This window comes from Oncorhynchus nerka, linkage group LG8, assembly GCF_034236695.1.
Source record: "Oncorhynchus nerka isolate Pitt River linkage group LG8, Oner_Uvic_2.0, whole genome shotgun sequence".
Lineage (NCBI taxonomy): Eukaryota > Metazoa > Chordata > Actinopteri > Salmoniformes > Salmonidae > Oncorhynchus > Oncorhynchus nerka.
The window spans coordinates 58,319,464-58,341,283 of NC_088403.1; the positions used below are offsets into that span (position 1 = coordinate 58,319,464).

The 21,820-nt window shown below is 45.9% G+C and overlaps 3 protein-coding genes across 3 annotated transcripts in view; all 3 read left to right on the plus strand.

The window, feature by feature from the left end:
* Nucleotides 1–21,820, plus strand: part of LOC115133654 (microtubule-associated protein futsch-like) — a 225,581-nt gene that overhangs the window by 36,022 nt on the left and 167,739 nt on the right. The window lies entirely within an intron of this gene.
* On the plus strand, nucleotides 17,643–18,608 carry LOC135572787 (uncharacterized; the record flags this gene model as incomplete). The annotated part of the gene is made up of 1 exon (XM_065021209.1): nucleotides 17,643–18,608. A coding segment is annotated over one exon (879 nt), but the record flags the coding sequence as incomplete, so codon positions are not given.
* LOC135573000 (uncharacterized) lies at nucleotides 18,537–21,396 on the plus strand (the record flags this gene model as incomplete). Its single annotated transcript, XM_065022055.1, has 2 exons — nucleotides 18,537–19,242; nucleotides 20,636–21,396. Coding segments are annotated over 2 exons (1,467 nt in total), but the record flags the coding sequence as incomplete, so codon positions are not given.

Here is a 21,820-nt window from a genome sequence, read left to right on the forward strand (position 1 = left end):
TTCTCTCTCTCTTCCCCATCTCTCTTAACTATCTATCTCATTCTCTCTCTCCTGTCTCTCTCTCTTTCTCTCTCTCTATCACTCTCGCCCTCCTCTCTCTCACGCTCTCTCTTTTTCTCTCTCTTTCCCACTCTCTCTCTCTCTCTCTCTCTACTTTCTCTCTACTCTCTATTTCACTCTCTCTATTTCTTTCTCTCTATTTCTCTCTCTCTATTTCTCTCTCTCTCTCTCTCTCTCTCCTTCCCTCTCTCTCTCAATTCAATTCAATTCAAGGGGCTTTATTGGCATGGGAAACACATGTTAACATTGCCAAAGCAAGTGAAGTAGATAATATACAAAAGTGAAATAAACAATAAAAATGAACAGTAAACATTACACTCACAGAAGTTCCAAAAGAATAAACACATTACAAATGTCATATTATATATATATACCGTATTGTAACGATGTGTAAATGGTTAAAGTACAAAAGGGAAAATAAATAAATATAAATATGGGTTGTATTTACAATGGTGTTTGTTCTTTACTGGTTGCCCTATTCTTGTGGCAACAGGTCACAAATCTCGCTGCTGTGATGGCACACTGGTATTTCACCCAGTAGATATGGGAGTTTATCAAAATCAGGTTTGTTTTTGAATTCTTTGTGGATCTGTGTAATCTGAGGGAAATATGTGTCTCTAATATGGTCATACATTGGACAGGAGGTTAGGAAGTGCAGCTCAGTTGCCACCTCATTTTGTGGGCAGTGTGCACATAGCCTGTCTTCTCTTGAGAGTCATGTCTGCCTACGGCCGCCTTTCTCAATTGCAAGGCTATGCTCACTGAGTCTGTACATAGCCAAAGCTTTCCTTAAGTTTGGGTCAGTCACGATGGCCAGGTATTCTGCCACTGTGTACTCTCTGTTTAGGGCCAAATAGCATTCTAGTTTGCTCTGTTTTTTGTTTGTTAATTCTTTCCAATGTGTCAAGTAATTATATTTTTGTTTTCTCATGATTTGGTTGGGTCTAATTGTGTTGCTGTCCTGGGGCTCTGTGGGGTCTGTTTGTGTTTGTGAACAGAGCCCCAGGACCAGCTTGCTTAGGGGACTCTTCTCCAGGTTCATCTCTCTGTGGGTGATGGCTTTGTTTGTAATGGCTCTCTTCTATCTCCTCCTCTGACGAAGAGGTAGAACAAGGATCGGACCAAAATGCAGCGTGATGATGATTCATGATATATTTTAATGAAGGAAAACCTATACATACAGAAACTACAAAAATAACTAAATGAAATAATGAAAACCGAAACAGCCCTATCTGGTGCAAACACAAAGACAGGAACAATCACCCACGAAACACTCACAGAATATGGCTGCCTAAATATGGTTCCCAATCAGAGACAACGATAAACACCTGACTCTGATTGAGAACCGCCTCAGGCAGCCATAGACTACGTAGACACCCCACAAAACCCCAAGACAAAAAACACACCACAATAACCCATGTCACACCCTGGCCTGACCAAATAAATAAATAAAACACAAAATACTAAGACCAAGGCGTGACATTGTTATGGAAGGTTTGGGAATCGCTTACGTGTAGGTTGTTTAATGGCTCTTTTCTGCATCAGCCTAATTCTGCCCTGCATGCATTATTTGGTGTGTGTGTGTGTGTGTGTGTGTGTGTGTGTGTGTGTGTGTGTGTGTGTGTGTGTGTGTCACACACTAAAAAAAGCCTCATTAAATAAATTATTATCTTTGTGAAACATGTACTACCTGACCAAAAGTATGTGGACATCTCATTCCAAAATCATGGGCATTAATATGGAGTTGGGCAGGTAGCATTTTTCTGGCATCCGCCAAGCTCAGATTCGTCTATCGGACTGCCAGATGGTGAAGCGTGATTCATCACACCAGAGAACGCATTTCCACTGCTCCAGAGTCCAATGGCGGTGAGCTTTCACCACTCCAACCGATGCTTGGCGTTGCGCATGGTAATCTTAGGCTTGTGTTCAGCTGCTCGGTGATGGAATCCCAATAACACCACTTACAGTTGGGGGCAGCTTTAGCAGGGCTGACATTTGACGAAGTGACTTGTTGGAAAGGTGGCATCCTATGACGGTGCAACATTGAAAGTCACTGAGCTCTTCAGTAAGGCCATTCTACTGCCAATGTTTGTCTATGGAGATTGCATGGCCGTGTGCTTGATTTTAAACACCTGTCAGCATAGGGTGTGGCTGAAATAGCCGAATCCACTAATTTGAATATTTTTGTATATATATATAGTGTATAAATCTAGAGCGACAGTTTTGATTTCTTTCTCAATGTCAGCTTCCAGCTGTAGGCTATATTCATTCTCTCATTTACTTCCTAAACTCGGGGATCGATGTCATTTCAGAGGGATTGGCCTGGTTCCCAATAGTATGCCACACTACAGGAGAAACGACTCCATTCAAAATAAACATTATGCAGGGAGAGAAAGAGGTAGTAGTAGAAATACGAGTTAAAACCTTTACCCTATTGCCATAACACATGGATGACCCCTGTCACACCGTGAGCAAAGGCACCAGTCATATTGCGTAACAGAGTTGCTGGGTCCATGATATCCATTGGCAGTCAGGCCTTTTATTGATCCTGTGCCCGGTCACAAAGCAAAATGAACACAGCCCCTAATAGAATTCCTATCTGCTGGCTCTGTGATGCCTCTGTACAGAACATACAGTAGACTTGTTGTCTATGGTAGGACTGGCAGGGCATACAGTGAGCCTGAGGGTGTGTGAATAAGAGAGAGGTTCTAATGTCACCATCTTCTGTACCCCCCCTCTCTTTATCTCTCTATTTGGTTATGGAACACGCTCTATACTGTAGTGTATGTCCCCGTTAACGTGTGGTTCATAAATATCTAGGTACTGTAGCTAGTTGTTCTACGGTAGACCCGGGATGAAGATCTACAGGCTCAACACAGTGGCATGGTAGCTACATGACATGACAGATATGATGGCTTGAGATGCTGTCCTTACAAGGGCTTGGTACAGATATAGGTATTGTCTTCCAATGGCAGTTCAACCACTGCTGGAAAACAAACATGAGCTCAATAAGAATGCACAGCTAAACAGCGATTTCAAAACACACGCACGCACGTACGCGCGGGCACACACACACACACACACACACACACACACACACACACACACACACACACACTGGCATCTGAGATCATGAATCACTGGGTTTAGATGGTCAGATGTTCTCTCTTTAGATAAGGATTTGCTCTACATAAAACACATAGCTACCTCCCTCCTTCATATACATCCACAGGGAAAGGACTTGTCATTTCTGATTAACAGGTTGGCTCAAGTATGATCGGGCCCTAGATATGAAAAAGGGAATGAAAATTGACACGTTGGGAGGGTTCCCTGTAATTAGTCTACTGTGTGTTGTCCTTTTACTTAGTTAATAGGTACTATTGTCTTATTACTTAGTTGATAGATACTATTGTGCTACTTGTACTACTTTCCTAATCCTGTGGAAGTGGTGACGAAGCAGCAGGTTGTGTGTGTGTGTGTGTGGGTGTGTGTGTGTGTGTGTGTGTGTGTGTGTGTGCGTGTGTGTGTGTGTGCGTGTGCGTGTGTCTGTGTGTGTCACTCCTTGGTCCCGGTCAGGTCTTATTCTAGGTCAGCAGAGAAGACTCCTCTATTTCTGTCTGGCTAATCCCCCTGAGCGCGCATGCACACACACACACACACTCCCATCTTCTGTCTGTGTGTGTGTGGGTCTCAAACACAGTCTGCTAATACCTCCAGCACGGTACTCACTAATCCACTCACAGTAGTCGACCACACCGTCCTGCACACTAGAGCTCTCCCCCCGCCCCCTTATGTCACGGACCATCTAGCTGTACCTCCTCACACACTCTGGATATTCCCCGGGGGTTAAAGCTGCGACCACCCCATCAGAGCACCCATGAACACAGGCATGGTGGTGGGAGCCACAGGCCAGGTAAGGCTAAAGTAGACTAGTCTAGTCCTAACGTCCCGAGACCCTCCACCTGTATTACAACTGGACGCTTTCGGCCCTTAACAACCCCGTAGCGCTAGGCTAAGCTAACCTAACCTTATTGTAAGCGCTCTGTATGGACCTCTGTATGAAAGATATGGGTGCCATCATGAGTTAGCTTACAGTGGTCGCTAACGAGTTTAGCTGTGATGTGCTGTTTTGTGTCAGGGAGGGAATGCTTTAGGGGCCTTGAATGCTCTCTCTCTCTCTCTCTCTCTCTCTCTCTCTCTCAATTCAATTCAATTCAATTCAATTCAAGGGCTTTATTGGCATGGGAAACATGTGTTAACATTGCCAAAGCAAGTAAGGTAGATAATATATAAAGTGAAATAAACAATAAAAAATTAACAGTAGACATCACATCTCTCTCTCTCTCTCTCTCTCTCTCTCTCTCTCTCTCTCTCAGGACCTTCTTAATTAAACTTCTTGACAACCAAAAGCACTGCGAGTGCGGTCTTTCGCTCTCTCTCTCTCTGTCTCTCTCTCTGTCTCTGTCTCTGTCTCTGTCTCTCTCTCTCTGTGTCTCTCTCTTTCTCTGTCTGTGTCTCAGGGGGGCAGTGTTACTTTTATCACAGGCTTATCTTTAATCCCACCATAAGGAAGCCCCCCTGCTTTATCTCTTCATTGTGCATTATAATCAACGTCATTAACCTACTCTTTCTACGGAGATAATGCTAAGGCGCTAGCATTAGCTACAGTAGCAGGTCAGCAGATGCTAGCCCTATAGCTTGTTTTGATATGTATCTTTATTGTATCTTTATTGATTGCTGTGTGTGTTACATTGTGAATAACTCATCAGGCCTAAACATCCAGGAGAGAGTGTGCATGTAGAAGTAGTATAGAGTATGTGTGAGTCAATCTCCTGTGGTTGATATGCTGTATACTCCTGTGTAGTTAAGAATCCCACCTAGGGGTAGATGTGTGTAGGTTACAGCCCCACCTAGGGGTAGATGTGTGTAGGTTACAGCCCCACCTAGGGGTATATGTGTGTAGGTTACAGCCCCACCTAGGGGTATATTTGTGTATTTGGGAAAAGTGCTTCTGTTGTGGTTGGTGTGAAGTGTTTTAATTCTCTACACTGTGACTGGTGGTGTTAAATGCCAGCAGAGACAGAATTGAAGCACGTTAGTGTGTAAAATGTGTGTGTGCGTGTGTGTCCTTACCAGTGGAGGCTGCTGAGGGGAGGACGACTCATAATAATGTCTGGAACGGAGTAGATGGAATGGCATCCACCACGTAGCAACCACGTGTTTGTTATTGATACCATTCCACCTATTCTGAGGAGAATGGGGATGCATGATGTCATCATGACCCTCATGACCCTCAGGGGGAGATCTGGGACAGCTCATTTGGCTGGGGCACTGATGAATCCTCCATCCATCTCTCTCCCCTGTATTTCTCTATCTCATAAGGCTTTGTTTACAGAGGTTTAATGGTAGACTGTGAGACAGGAGTTTGTAGCCTGGCTGCACGCACGCACGCACGCACACACACACACACATATCCACTTCTCTCAGTTCAGATGCTATCATGAATCTGCATTATGGTTCATCCAGGAGGTGTGTGTTTCTATACAGTATGAATATGTTCTCATTCAGGCCTGTGAAGGCTCAGGTTGGCCTAATGAAACCCGTGGGACGGCCCATCACACACAGAGAAGTGGAATTTACCAGCCCCCCCCCCCTTGTTGCTAAGCAATGGGTTACCAGGGCGATGGAGAGGCAGAGAGCAGAACTCCAGACAGCCGTGTGTGTGAGCTTCCTTTATGACACAACACCATAGGGGTGTAGGGAGCTTTGATTGGTTTATTTTATTGAACCCTTATTTTACCAGGTAAGTTGACTGAGAACACGTTCTCATTTACAGCAACGCCCTGAGGAGAGGAGGGGGCTGTGTCTCTTTTTGTCTCCCCTGGGGTTTTGGTGTTGACCTCACATTCAGAGTCAAGACACTGACATTCCCTCTACTTGGTGAGCACTTCCATTGTATGCGAAACATATAGATTTGTTGAACAATGACACACCGGTTTGAAAATGTGAGAGAGCATCTTTGTGGTGTTAGAGTGGTTTATCAATTTTCAACTTTCTTATTCTTACCACATTTACTGTGATATTACAAATACATGTGAAGTCCATGGTCATCACATACTAGACAACTAGCTTACAGATTGATGATAGTGGATCTCTCTCTCATGTCTTGTCTTAAGATGCCAGCAACATACTCATCTGACACCCACAGTGACAGACATTACATTTCAATCACACCTCTGTCATTTGCTTCCCATTATGGTTCAGAGGATGGCAATACATTAAAACCCCACCCTCACCACATCTACACACAGACACACACACACACACACACACACACACACACACACATAAACATGGACCCGCATACACCTCCCCCACCTCCACTTAATATTCCCCCACCTAGAGGTTCAAAGGTGACAGGCTGGGATAGATTGTTCCTGGGGACCTGCATAGCTACAACCAGGGAGGTACAATACATCACAAATAAAGGTTACAAAGAAAATGCATCACAATACATCACATTACATCACAATACATTACATCACAATACAACATAATACATCACATTACATCACAATACATCACAAATAAAGGTTACATAAAAATACATCACAATACATCACATTACATCACAATACATCACAATACATCACAATAAATCACATCACATTACCAGAGAGTGGAGACCATTACCCAACAGCACTCCTATTGTGTCTGAATACACACTACAGCGTATATATAATAACAGGAATTGTAGAGTTTGTATACAATAGGAACAAGCTGTGGCTTTATAGTGATTAATGTGATGTGATATAGTGGTGTTCTCATGGCAACAGAGAGAGAGATTGAGGGTGTGGCTTTGTCTGTGGCTGTGGTGCCTCTTTGTCCGTACAATGCACTCCTCTACAGGAACAAAGATGCTCTCAGCGCTAGCACCTGACTCTGTCTGTCTGTCTGTCTGTCTGTCTGTCTGTCTGTCTGTCTGTCTGTCTGTCTGTCTGTCTGTCTGTCTGTCTGTCTGTCTGTCTGTACTTTAGTCGACCTATCTGTCTGTCTTTCAGTGGGCAAGTCTCACTACCTTGTATTTTGTACAATGGAAACCAATTGTCCCAATACCAACCCCCTCCCCATTGAAGAATACACAGTAGGTCTTGAAGGAGCAGCTGTAGGCTATAGACTGTCTTGAAGGACCGGCTGTGGGCTATAGACTAGTTCTTGAAGGACCGCCTGTGGGCTATAGACTAGTTCTTGAAGGACCGGCTGTGGGCTATAGACTAGTTCTTGAAGGACCGGCTGTGGGCTATAGACTAGTTCTTGAAGGACCGGCTGTGGGCTATAGACAAGTTCTTGAAGGACCGGCTGTGGGCTATAGACTAGTTCTTGAAGGACCGGCTGTGGGCTATAGACAAGTTCTTGAAGGACCGGCTGTGGGCTATAGACTAGTTCTTGAAGGACCGCCTGTGGGCTATAGACTAGTTCTTGAAGGACCGCCTGTGGGCTATAGACTAGTTCTTGAAGCACCGCCTGTGGGCTATAGACTAGTTCTTGAAGGACCGGCTGTGGGCTATAGACTAGTTATTGAAGGAACAGGCTGTGGGCTATAGACTAGTTCTTGAAGGACCGGCTGTGGGCTATAGACTAGTTCTTGAAGGACCGGCTGTGGGCTATAGACTAGTTCTTGAAGGACTGCCTGTGGGCTATAGACTAGTTCTTGAAGGACCGCCTGTGGGCTATAGACTAGTTCTTGAAGGACTGCCTGTGGGCTATAGACAAGTTCTTGAAGGACCGCCTGTGGGCTATAGACAAGTTCTTGAAGGACCGGCTGTGGGCTATAGACTAGTTCTTGAAGGACCGGCTGTGGGCTATAGACTAGTTCTTGAAGGACCGGCTGTGGGCTATAGACTAGTTCTTGAAGGACCGCCTGTGGGCTATAGACTAGTTCTTGAAGGACCGCCTGTGGGCTATAGACTAGTTCTTGAAGCACCGCCTGTGGGCTATAGACTAGTTCTTGAAGGACCGGCTGTGGGCTATAGACTAGTTCTTGAAGGACCGGCTGTGGGCTATAGACTAGTTCTTGAAGGACCGGCTGTGGGCTATAGACTAGTTCTTGAAGGACCGCCTGTGGGCTATAGACTAGTTCTTGAAGCACCGCCTGTGGGCTATAGACTGTGGAGTGAAGGTGAAGGGCTGTGCTGCTCTGTGTGTGTCAGGGCAGCCAGATGGTGCACAGGCATAATTCACACACACACACACACACACACACACACACACACACACACACACACACACACACACACACACACACACACACACACACACACACACAGAGACACACACACACACACACACACACACACACACACACACACACACACACACACACACACACACACACACACACACACACACACACACACACACACACACACACACACACACACACACACACACACACACACACACACACACACACACACACACACACACACACACACACACACACACACACACACACCCCTCCTTTCCCCTACTTTTATTTTAGTCTCACAAAAACAGATACCAAATAGTGAAAAAAGACTCAGAAGGGAGTTGTGTTAATAAAACCATTGAAAGATGAAGAGTTTTTGTGAAATACTGGCCCTCCTCTGGGAGGCTTTTGGACAGAAGTGGGGATGGAGGGAGGAGGAGGAGGGAGGAGGATGTGGGTAATATGGTGGCTTGCCCCTCAGTCCTTAAAGGAGTGTGTTACTGGTACAGATGTTCTTTGTGCTGATAAGAGAGACAGGGATCAGGCTGATGTCAACAGAATGAGGATGTACAGTAAAGAGCTCGTCCAGCTTGTACACATACAACTCGGAAATGATTTACCTCTGGTTCCTTCAGCCATTCCTGGTGTATGAGGAACATTCATGGAGAATAAACAGAGAGATGCATACAACATCGCTGAGAGCCAGGATACTGTCTTCAACATACAACATCGCTGGGAGCCAGGATACTGTCTTCAACATCACATTACTGAGAGCCAGGATACTGTCTTCAACATCGCTGGGAGCCAGGATACTGTCTTCAACATCACATTACTGAGAGCCAGGATACTGTCTTCAACATCACATTACTGAGAGCCAGGATACTCTCTTCAACCTACAACATCACATTACTGAGAACCAGGATACTGTCTTCAACATCACATTACTGAGAGCCAGGATACTGTCTTCAACATACAACATCACATTACTGAGAACCAGGATACTGTCTTCAACATCACATTACTGAGAGCCAGGATACCGTCTTCAACATCACATTACTGAGAGCCAGGATACTGTCTTCAACATCACATTACTGAGAGCCAGGATACTGTCTTCAACATGCAACATCACATTACTGAGAGCCAGGATACTGTCTTCAACATGCAACATCACATTACTGAGAGCCAGGATACTGTCTTCAACATACAACATCACATTACTGAGAACCAGGATACTGTCTTCAACATCACATTACTGAGAGCCAGGATACTGTCTTCAACATCACATTACTGAGTGCCAGGATACTGTCTTCAACATCACATTACTGAGAGCCAGGATACTGTCTTCAACATACATCATCACATTACTGAGAGCCAGGATACTGTCTTCAACATCACATTACCGAGAGCCAGGATACTGTCTTCAACATCACATTACTGAGAGCCAGGATACTGTCTTCAACATCACATTACTGAGAGCCAGGATACTGTCTTCAACATACATCATCACATTACTGAGAGCCAGGATACTGTCTTCAACATACAACATCACATTACTGAGAGCCAGGATACTGTCTTCAACATCACATTACTGAGAGCCAGGATACTGTCTTCAACATCACATTATTGAGAGCCAGGATACTGTCTTCAACATCACATTACTGAGAGCCAGGATACTGTCTTCAACATCACATTACTGAGAGCCAGGATACTGTCTTCAACATCACATTACTGAGAGCCAGGATACTGTCTTCAACATCACATTACTGAGAGCCAGGATACTGTCTTCAACATGGTCATCTAGACTATGCTCTAAAGGCCCCCTGGGGCAGGAGCTCCTAGTCAGCACAAGTGCCTCAGCTGCAAGTCACCCAGAAATCTACATCTAAACACCAGAATAAAGCAGCACACACTCCAAACATACATCATATCTTTTATATACATATCCTGAGGACATGCAATGAAATGAGAGTGGTGCTTCTCCAATCCACATGCAACCACCCAGAAAGAGCTGTCATCCTTTTGGATTAAATCGGTGTAATATTAAATTGGTCACTAGGTGGCGGCATGGTATAGCAGCAGGAACTGTTGGAGGCAGAGGCCAGAATTTAACACCCAGAATTTAACCAAAACATACTGCGTTGGAAATGGTGTAGTGTTGTGTGGGTTGTTAGACAATGCAGAGCAGGCGACGTTCTCGCTCCTTAGTGAGTGGGTCAATGAGTAGGTGCTCCTTGGTTCAAATGGTGCGATTCCAAACAGGAAGCACTGGGTGAGAGAAGGGATCCTTCTATATGTTTCAGATGGGACGTTAAAACGGGTGTGCTGACACAATGTGGTCACTAAAGATCCCATGGCACTTATTGTAAGAGTAGGGGTGTTAACTCCGGTGTCCTGGCTAAATTCACAATCTGGCCCTCATACCATCATGGTCAACTAATCATCCCCAGCTTCCAATTGGCTCATTCATCCCTTCTCCTCTTCCATGTAACTCTTGCCCAGGTCGTTTCTGTAAAAGAGAATATGTTCTCAGTCAACTTACCTGGTAAAATAAGGGTAAAATAAGTAAATAAACATACCGTCTGTGTGTGTTTTAAGAGGGTCAAATGGTACTCTATTCTATTAGAATACAATGTGAAGTTGCCAGTGAACTGATCTAATCCCCATTGCTCTCTTTACCAGCATTGCTTTCAGCACCGTGGACAGGGCTTAACATTCAAATCCACACAGCATTTTACATTTAAGTGTGGGGTCATGTTCAAGTCAGTAAGATAAAATACAAAAACCCTGTCTTGTGGTGCTGAAATTAACCTGCCAACATTCACTGTCGGAAAGGAGGGTCTTTCCTGTCATATTTCATAACAAAAACCTAGATGAATGCTAGCTTAATGTAAGATTTAGTCATGTTTTGATTCTCGTTATGCTGCAGTAAATGTCATTAAAACTCGTTTTCAACCACTCCACACATTTCTTGTTAACAAACTATAGTGAATGACACAGTCATTTTTCCAACAATTGTTTACAGACTGATTATTTCACATATAATTCACTGTATCACAATTCCAGTGGGTCAGAAGTTTACATACACTAAGTTGACTGTGCCTTTAAACAGCTTGGAAAATTCCATGATGTTATGGCTTTAGAAGCTGCTAATTTACATAATTTGAGTCAATTGGAGGTGTATCTGTGGATGTAATTCAAGGACTACCTTCAAACTCCGTGCCTCTTTGCTTGACATCATGGGAAAATCAAGATATATCAGCCAAGACCTCCACAAAAAAAACAAATAGTAGACCTCCACAATCTGGTTCATCCTTGGGAGCAATTTCCAAATGCCTGAAGGTACCACGTTCATCTGTACAAACAATAGTATGCAAGTATATACACCATGGGACCAGGCAGCCATCATACCACTCAGGAAGGAGACGCGTTCTGTTTTCTAGAGATGAACGTACTTTGGTGTGAAAACTGCAAATCAATCTCAGAACAACAGCAAAGGACATTGTGAAGATGCTGGAGGAAACAGGTACAAAGTATCTATATTCACAGTAAAACGAGTCCTATATCAACATAACCTGAAAGGCCGCTCAGCAAGGAAGAAGCTACTGCTCTAAAACCGCCATTAAAAAGCCGTACTTTTTCGTACTTTCTGGAGAAATGTCCTCTGGTCTAATGAAACAAAAAAATAGCTGTTTGGCCATACTGACCATTGTTTTGTTTGGAGGAAAAAGGGGGATGCTTGCAAGCCGAAGAACACCATCCAACTGTGAAGCAAGGGGGTGGCAGCATCATGTTGTGGGGGTGCTTTGCTGCAGGAGGGATTGGTGCACTTCACAAAATAGATGGCATCATGAGGGGGGGAAATTATGTGGATATATTGAAGCAACATCTCAAGACATCAGTCAGGAAGTTGAAGCTTGGTCGCAAATGAGTCTTCCAAATGGACAATGACCCCAAGCATAATTCCAAAGTTGAGGCAAAATGGCTTAAGGACAACAAAGTCAAGGTATTGGAGTGGCCATCACAAAGCCCTGACCTCAATCCTATAGAAAATGTGTGGGCAGAACTGAAAAAGTGTGTGCGAGCAAGGAGGCCTACAAACCTGACTCAGTTACACAAGGTCTGTCAGGAGGAATGGGCCAAAATTCACTCAACTTATTGTGGGAAGCTTGTGGAAGGCTACCCGAAATGTTTGACCCAAGTTAAACAATTTAAAGGCAATGCTACCAAATACTAATTGAGTGTACGTAAACTTTTGACCCACTGGGAATGTGATGAAAGAAATAAAAGCTGAAATAAATCGTTCTCTCTACTATTATTCTGACATTTCACATTCTTCAAATAAAGAGGTGATCCTAATTTACCAAAGATAGGGAATTGTTACTAGGATTAAATGTCAGGAATTGTGAAAAACTGAGTTGAAATGTATTTGGCTAAGGTGTATGTAAACTTCCAAATTCAACTGTATGCTATTTAACAGACTCTTTTATCCAAAGCAATTTACAGTCATGCTTGCATACATTTTGCACATGGGTGGTTCTGGGAATTGAACTCACTACCCTGGTGTTACAGGTGCCATGCCCTACCAGCTGAGCTACAAAAGATAACATGCCATGAACGATATATCGGTGCTACCCAGAAGGATTCTCTCTTTGTGGGAATGAATATAGCATTCACTGTTCTGTTCCTAACAGTGGCTTTTGAAATGCTAGCCGCGTACTGGAGTAGCTGAGACGATTCTAATGTAGGAGGACATGGTTGGCTTTGTAAGGAGAAATCAGAGATCTCTATATCAATGGATTGTACTAATACATCAGTTGATGTCCTCTACTTATTCCAGTCCTTCTGTATTTAGATGGTGGTGTTATGGTGTGAATACAGAGGTATATTCTCTGAATGTGTGAGAGTGCAGCCGTTTCTAATAAGGCTTTTGACATTCCCGTGATTGTAATGATAAATATGATTACCCCTCTCTGCTTGATGAACTCTCGCCCCTCCTCTTCCTCTCCACCCTTTTCTCTCCTTTCTCTCTATCCCCTTTCTGCTCCTCCACCTTTAGTCGGTCCTGTTCAATGGTCTCATGACATTATTGACATTAATGTAGATATCAGTGCCCCTGCTTCTCAGCTGAAAAGGAGACACAAGACTGGTTTATCGCATGGACTTTCACTGAATACAATGAGACTGAATAGGAATGAGGAGGGGTGTCTGAATATAATGAGACTGAATAGGGTTAAGGAGGGGTGTCTGAATACAATGAGACTGAATAGGGTTGAGGAGGGGTGTCTGAATACAATGAGACTGAATAGGGTTGAGGAGGGGTGTCTGAATATAATGAGACTGAATAGGGTTGAGGAGGGGTGTCTGAATATAATGAGACTGAATAGGGTTGAGGAGGGGTGTCTGAATATAATGAGACTGAATAGGGTTGAGGAGGGGTGTCTGAATACAATGAGACTGAATAGGGTTGAGGAGGGGTGTCTGAATAGAATGAGACTGAATAGGGTTGAGGAGGGGTGTCTGAATACAATGAGACTGAATAGGGTTGAGGAGGGGTGTCTGAATATAATGAGACTGAATAGGGTTGAGGGGGGGTGTCTGAATACAATGAGACTGAATAGGGTTGAGGAGGGGTGTCTGAATACAATGAGACTGAATAGGGTTGAGGAGGGGTGTCTGAATACAATGAGACTGAATAGGGTTGAGGAGGAGTGTCTGAATACAATGAGACTGAATAGGGTTGAGGAGGGGTGTCTGAATACAATGAGACTGAATAGGGTTGAGGAGGGGTGTCTGAATACAATGAGACTGAATAGGGTTGAGGAGGGGTGTCTGAATACAATGAGAGACTGAATAGGGTTGAGGAGGGGTGTCTGAATACAATGAGACTGAATAGGGTTGAGGAGGGGTGTCTGAATATAATGAGACTGAATAGGGTTGAGGAGGGGTGTCTGAATACAATGAGACTGAATAGGGTTGAGGAGGGGTGTCTGAATATAATGAGACTGAATAGGGTTGAGGAGGGGTGTCTGAATACAATGAGACTGAATAGGGTTGAGGAGGGGTGTCTGAATACAATGAGACTGAATAGGGTTGAGGAGGGGTGTCTGAATATAATGAGACTGAATAGGGTTGAGGAGGGGTGTCTGAATATAATGAGACTGAATAGGGTTGAGGAGGGGTGTCTGAATACAATGAGACTGAATAGGGTTGAGGAGGGGTGTCTGAATATAATGAGACTGAATAGGGTTGAGGAGGGGTGTCTGAATACAATGAGACTGAATAGGTTTGAGGAGGGGTGTCTGAATAGAATGAGACTGAATAGGGTTGAGGAGGGGTGTCCGAATATAATGAGACTGAATAGGGTTGAGGAGGGGTGTCTGAATATAATGAGACTGAATAGGGTTGAGGAGGGGTGTCTGAATATAATGAGACTGAATAGGGTTGAGGAGGGGTGTCTGAATATAATGAGACTGAATAGGGTTGAGGAGGGGTGTCTGAATAGAATGAGACTGAATAGGGTTGAGGAGGGGTGTCTGAATACAATGAGACTGAATAGGGTTGAGGAGGGGTGTCTGAATACAATGAGACTGAATAGGGTTGAGGAGGAGTGTCTGAATACAATGAGACTGAATAGGGTTGAGGAGGGGTGTCTGAATAGAATGAGACTGAATAGGGTTGAGGAGGGGTGTCTGAATATAATGAGACTGAATAGGGTTGAGGAGGGGTGTCTGAATACAATGAGACTGAATAGGGTTGAGGAGGGGTGTCTGAATACAATGAGACTGAATAGGGTTGAGGAGAGTGTAGCTCAACTTCATCCAGTGTGAAGTAATCGGTAGCTTGGTAAACTATATTTTCAGAGTAGCTTCCCCAACACTGGTTGGGTGTGAGTGTGTAGGATGTGCGAGTTGATGCCAGTACGTAGTAGCTAGGTCCAGCTGGGGCTGTCTGGTAGGCACAGACACATTATGCCATCACCAGTGCTGTGTCACCTCTCCAGCCAACACACACTTACATGACTCTATACTCCAAGCATGTGGACATACAAACATTTTGAAACCTACATATGTGGGCAAACCACATGTAACTGTACAGTACGTACGCATGAAATAATAATGTCTCGTTTAGTTTTTAAACCCACACACACCATTATAAATATATGACTAGTTTCCTGTTTGGCTGGGGGATTGTAATGCAGGTCATTTCATACTTTTCTTACATTTTATACACTGCTTTATTGGTTTCATGGCTCTAGGTAAAGAAGTGTTGTGTTCAGTAACAGAGGAGTCTGACGTGTGTGTGCGTGTGTGTGCGTGTGTGTGCGTGTGTGTGCGTGTGTGTGTGTGTGTGTGTGTGTGTGTGTGCGTGCGTGTGCGTGTGTGTGTGTGCTCGAGCTGTGAATTCGGCAGCAGCAGAATGTACCATTTTACTCCATTGTAAGGGGGAAGGAGTAAGGTATTTAAGGGAGATTTACTGTGTCTCCTCTGTGTCCCCCTCGGTTCGAAGCACATGGTTCTTTCCGCTTTCCAACCAAACGACAGTAAACAGTGCTCTCAGCCACCTTATCCCCACCCTCACCCTCACCCCCTCTCTCTCCTCCCTACCCCCGTTGCGTGATTAGTGGGGAAGTCTTGTATTTGGGATAACTGACAGACAGATCCAAACCTGAAGCTTCCCACAGCAGCTGGATCTCTGTCTCTCTTATTCTCTCTCTCTGCCTGTCAGCTTACCTCTGGTGGTGTGTATCAGACACGCCCCCTCCTCTCGCTCTCTCTCTCTCTCTCTCTCTCTCTCTCTCTCTCTCTCTCTCTCTCTCTCTCTCTCCCTCTCTCTCTCTCTCTCTCTCCCTATCTATCTATATCTCCCTCTTTCTATCCACACACAAACACACAGTCCAAACATCAGATGCAGAGTTCCGGGGAGTGGGGCTCTGAATGTAGATCAGGACCAGTTCATATGGTGGTTGTAGCTGGAGGCATAGAGGACTAGTGGCTACACCTCTCTCTTTCTCTCTTCTTTCCTTCCTCCTCCTCTGCTTTCCCGCAGAGTTGTGGGAGCAGACGGCTCGGCTCCAACGTCTTCCTGCTCTCCGCGGAAAGTCACCCGTTGGGAATCAATTTATTTTAACCCTTCGCTGGCGCTACTGCTCTTTGGGACTCTGGGAGTCTTTGGGGGAATTTTAAAGGAGGTTTGGGTTGATTTTGTCTGAAATCACTGTAGTAGGAGGTAGCAGGCAGCCATGGCGCACGCCGCTGCCCACATTAAGAAGTCCAGAGTGGAGCTGGTGGAGCAGCAGGGTCCTGACCTGAAGGCTCTGGAGAAAGCCCGTCAGAGGAGGATACGTTCCCGTGGAACGGGCCGAGCGCAAACGCAAGGTACGTGGCTAGACAGCTCGGTACCCATAATGCTTTGCCTTCACCTGCCCATTCTCACATCCAACACCTCCTGATCATTACCTTCCACACAGTTATATACCTTCTCACCCCGTAATCAACCACAGCATCCAGGTATGAGGAGAAATACCCATCTTCCATCATTCCGCCCATCTTCCATGTCTAAACCACTATCTACACCACCACCACCATCTAAACCTACACCACCACCACCACTATCTACACCACCACCACCACCATCTAAACCTACACCACCACCACTAACTACACCACCACCACCACCACTATCTACACCACCACCACTAACTACACCACCACCACCACCACTATCTACACCACCACCACCATCTAAACCTACACCACCACTATCTACACCACCACCACCATCTAAACCTACACCACCACCACCACTATCTACACCACCACCACCACTATCTACACCACCACCACCACCATCTACAACACCACCACCACCATCTAAACCTACACCACCACCACTATCTACACCACCACCACCATCTAAACCTACACCACCACCACCACCATCTACAACACCACCACCACCACTATCTAAACCTACACCACCACCACCATCTAAACCTACACCACCACCACCACCATCTAAACCTACACCACCACCACCACTATCTACACCACCACCATCTAAACCTACACCACCACCACCACTATCTACACCACCACCACCACCACCACTATCTACACCACCACCACCATCTAAACCTACACCACCACCACTATCTACACCACCACCACCACTATCTACACCACCACCATCTAAACCTACCACCACCACCATCTACACCACCACCACCACTATCTACACCACCACCATCTAAACCTACACCACCACCACCACTATCTACACCACCACCATCTAAACCTACACCACCATACCATCTAAACCTACACCACCACCACCACTATCTACACCACCACCACCATCTAAACCTACACCACCACCACCACTATCTACACCACCACCACTATCTAAACCTACACCACCACCACCACAATCTACACCACCACCACCATCTAAACCTACACCACCACCACCATCTAAACCTACACCACCACTATCTACACCACCACCACCACCACTATCTACACCACCACCACCACTATCTACACCACCACCATCTAAACCTACACCACCACCACCATCTAAACCTACACCACCACCCTCACCACTATCTACACCACCACCACCATCTAAACCTACACCACCACCACCACTATCTACACCACCACCACTATCTAAACCTACACCACCACCACCACTATCTACACCACCACCACCATCTAAACCTACACCACCACCACCATCTAAACCTACACCACCACCACTATCTACACCACCACCACCACCACTATCTACACCACCACTATCTACACCACCATCTACACCACCATCTACACCACCACAAACATCTAGACCACCATCTACACCATCACCACCATCTACACCACCACCACCACCAACTACACCACCACCACCTACACAACCACCACCATCTACACCACCACCATCTTCACCAGCAACACCATCTACACCTCCACCAACTACAGCACCACCATCTACACCACCACCTCCACCATCTACACCACCGCCACCACCTACACCACCACCACCAACTACATCACCACCACCACCTACACCGCCACCTACACCACATTCTAAACCACCACCATCTACACCACCATCTACACCACCACAAACATCTAGACCACCATCTACACCATCACCACCATCTACAATACCACCACCAAATAGACCACCACAATCTTCACCACCATCTTAAACATCAGTACCACTACCACCATCTACACGAACATCTACACCACTACCACCATCTACACCACCAACACTATCTACACCACCACCACCATCTACACAACCACCACTACCATCTACATCACCACCACCATCTACACCTCCACCACCACCACCACTATCTACACCACCACTATCTACAACACCACCACCATCTATACCTCCACCACCACCACTATCTACACCACCACCATCTACACCTCCACCACCACCACCACTATCTGCACCACCACCACTATCTACACCACCACTATCTACAACACCACCACCATCTATACCTCCACCACCACCACCATCTACACCACCACAATCTACACCACCAATATCTACACCACCACCATCTACACCACCATCTACACCACCATCACCACCATCTACATCACCACCATCTACACCACCACTATCTACACCACCACCATATACACCACCACCATCTACACCACCACAAACATCTACACCACCATCTACACCACCACCATCTACACCACCACCATCTACACCACCATCTACACCACCACCATCTACACCACCACCATCTACACCACCACTATCTACACCACCACCATCTACACCACCACCATCTACATCACCATCACCACCATCTACACCACCACTATCTACACCACCAATATCTACACCACCACCATCTACACCACCACTATCTACACCACCATCACCACCATCTACATCACCACCATCTACACGACCACAAACATCTACACCACCACCATCTACACCACCACTATCTACCACCACCACCACCATCACCCACCATATACACCACCACCATCTACACCACCACCATCTACATCACTACAACATCTACACCATCACCACCATCTACACAACCACCACCAAATACACCACCACAATATTCACTACCATCTTAAACACCACCATCACTACCCCCATCTACACCACCAACACCATATACACAAACATCTACACCACCACTACCACCATCTACACCACCACTACCACCATCTACACCACCACCACCATCTACACCACCACCACCACTATCTACACCACCATCTACACAACCACCACAACCATCTACACCACCACCACCACCACTATCTACACCACCATCTACACAACCACCACCACCATCTACACCACCACCACCACCATCTACACCACCACCATCTACATCACTACAACATCTACACCATCACCACCATCTACACAACCACCACCAAATACACCACCACAATATTCACTACCATCTTAAACACCACCATCACTACCCCCATCTACACCACCAACACCATATACACAAACATCTACACCACCACTACCACCATCTACACCACCACCACCACCATCTACACCACCACCACCATCTACACCACTACCACCTCCACCTCCACCACCACCACCCCGCCATCAACTACAGCACCACCTACACCACCACCACCACCATCTACACCACCACCACTATCTACACCAACACTATCTACACCACCATCTACACCACCACCACCATCTACACCACCATCTACACCATCACCACCATCTACACCACCAACACTATCTACACCACCATCTACACCACCATCTACACAACCACCACTACCATCTACATCACCACCACCATCTACACCTCCACCACCACCACAATCTACACCACCACCACCATCTACACCACCATCTACACCATCACCACCATCTACACAACCAATACTATCTACACCACCACCACCACCATCTACACCACCATCTACACAACCACCACTACCATCTACACCACCACCACCATCTACACCTCCACCACCACCACTATCTACACCAACACTATCTACACCACCATCTACACCACCACCATCTACACCACCATCTACACCATCACCACCATCTGCAACACCACCACCAAATACACCACCACAATCTTCACCACCATCCTAAACACCACCAGCACTACACCACCACCACCATCTACACAAACATCTACACCACTACCACCATCTACACCACCACCATCTACACCACCAACACTATCTACACCACCACCACAACCATCTACACCACCACCATATTCACCAGCAACACCATCTACGCCTCCACCACCACCAACTACAGCACCACCACTATCTACACCACCACCACCTCCACCATCTACACCACCACCATTCAACACCAACACCATCTTCAACACCATCTACACCACCACCACCAAAATATACATCTACACCACCGCCATCTACACCACCACAATCTACACCACCATCTACAATGCCACCACCATCTACACCACCACTATCTTCACCACCATCTACACCACCACCACCACCATCTACACCACCACCAGTACCATCTACACCACCACCATCTACACCATCTACACCACCACCACCTTCTTCTCCACCACCACATCTACAATGCCACCACCATCTACACCACCACCACCAGCATCTACACCACCACCACAATTTACACCACCACCACCTACACCACCATCTACACCATACCATCTGCACCATCTACACCACCACCACCTTCTTCACCGCCACCAGTGCCATCTACACCACCACCATTTACACCATCTACACAACCACCACCTTGTCCACCACCACATCTACACCACCACCATCTACATCACAATCTACACCTCCATCTTCAACGCCACCACAATCTACAACGCCAACACCATCTACACCACCATCATAATTTACACCACCATCTACACCATCACCACCACCACCAGCATCTACACCACCACCACAATTTATACCACCACCACCACCAGCATCTACACCACCACCATCTACACCACCACCACAATTTACACCACCACCACCATCTACACCACTACCATCTACACCACCACACCCACTGCTTAGCTAACCACATTTAAAGGACGAGGAATACCCATTCTTAAGCTGCCATCTCTCCAACCAATAGCACCAAGAGTCAGAAGTTCACCACCATCTCTGAATGTGCTACCCTTCCCGCATATCCATGCTCAGAAAGGTGCCCATCTCTGCCCATGGACAGGCATCCTCCCTGGGCATCCTCCTCTGGCACACAGAGAACAACGATGCTGCAATCAGCCTGTGCTATAGTCCTTGTGCGTTGCCAGTCAGTCTACACAGAACCTTTCTACACCCCAGGCTGATTGCAGCATAGATTCATTATTCTCTGTGTAGTGCATACATATATATGTGTTGAGGGACTCCCTGGTGTTCCAGTACATGATGTGTTGAGGGACTACCTGGTGTTCCAGTACATGATGTGCCGAGGGACTACCTGGTGTTCCAGTACATG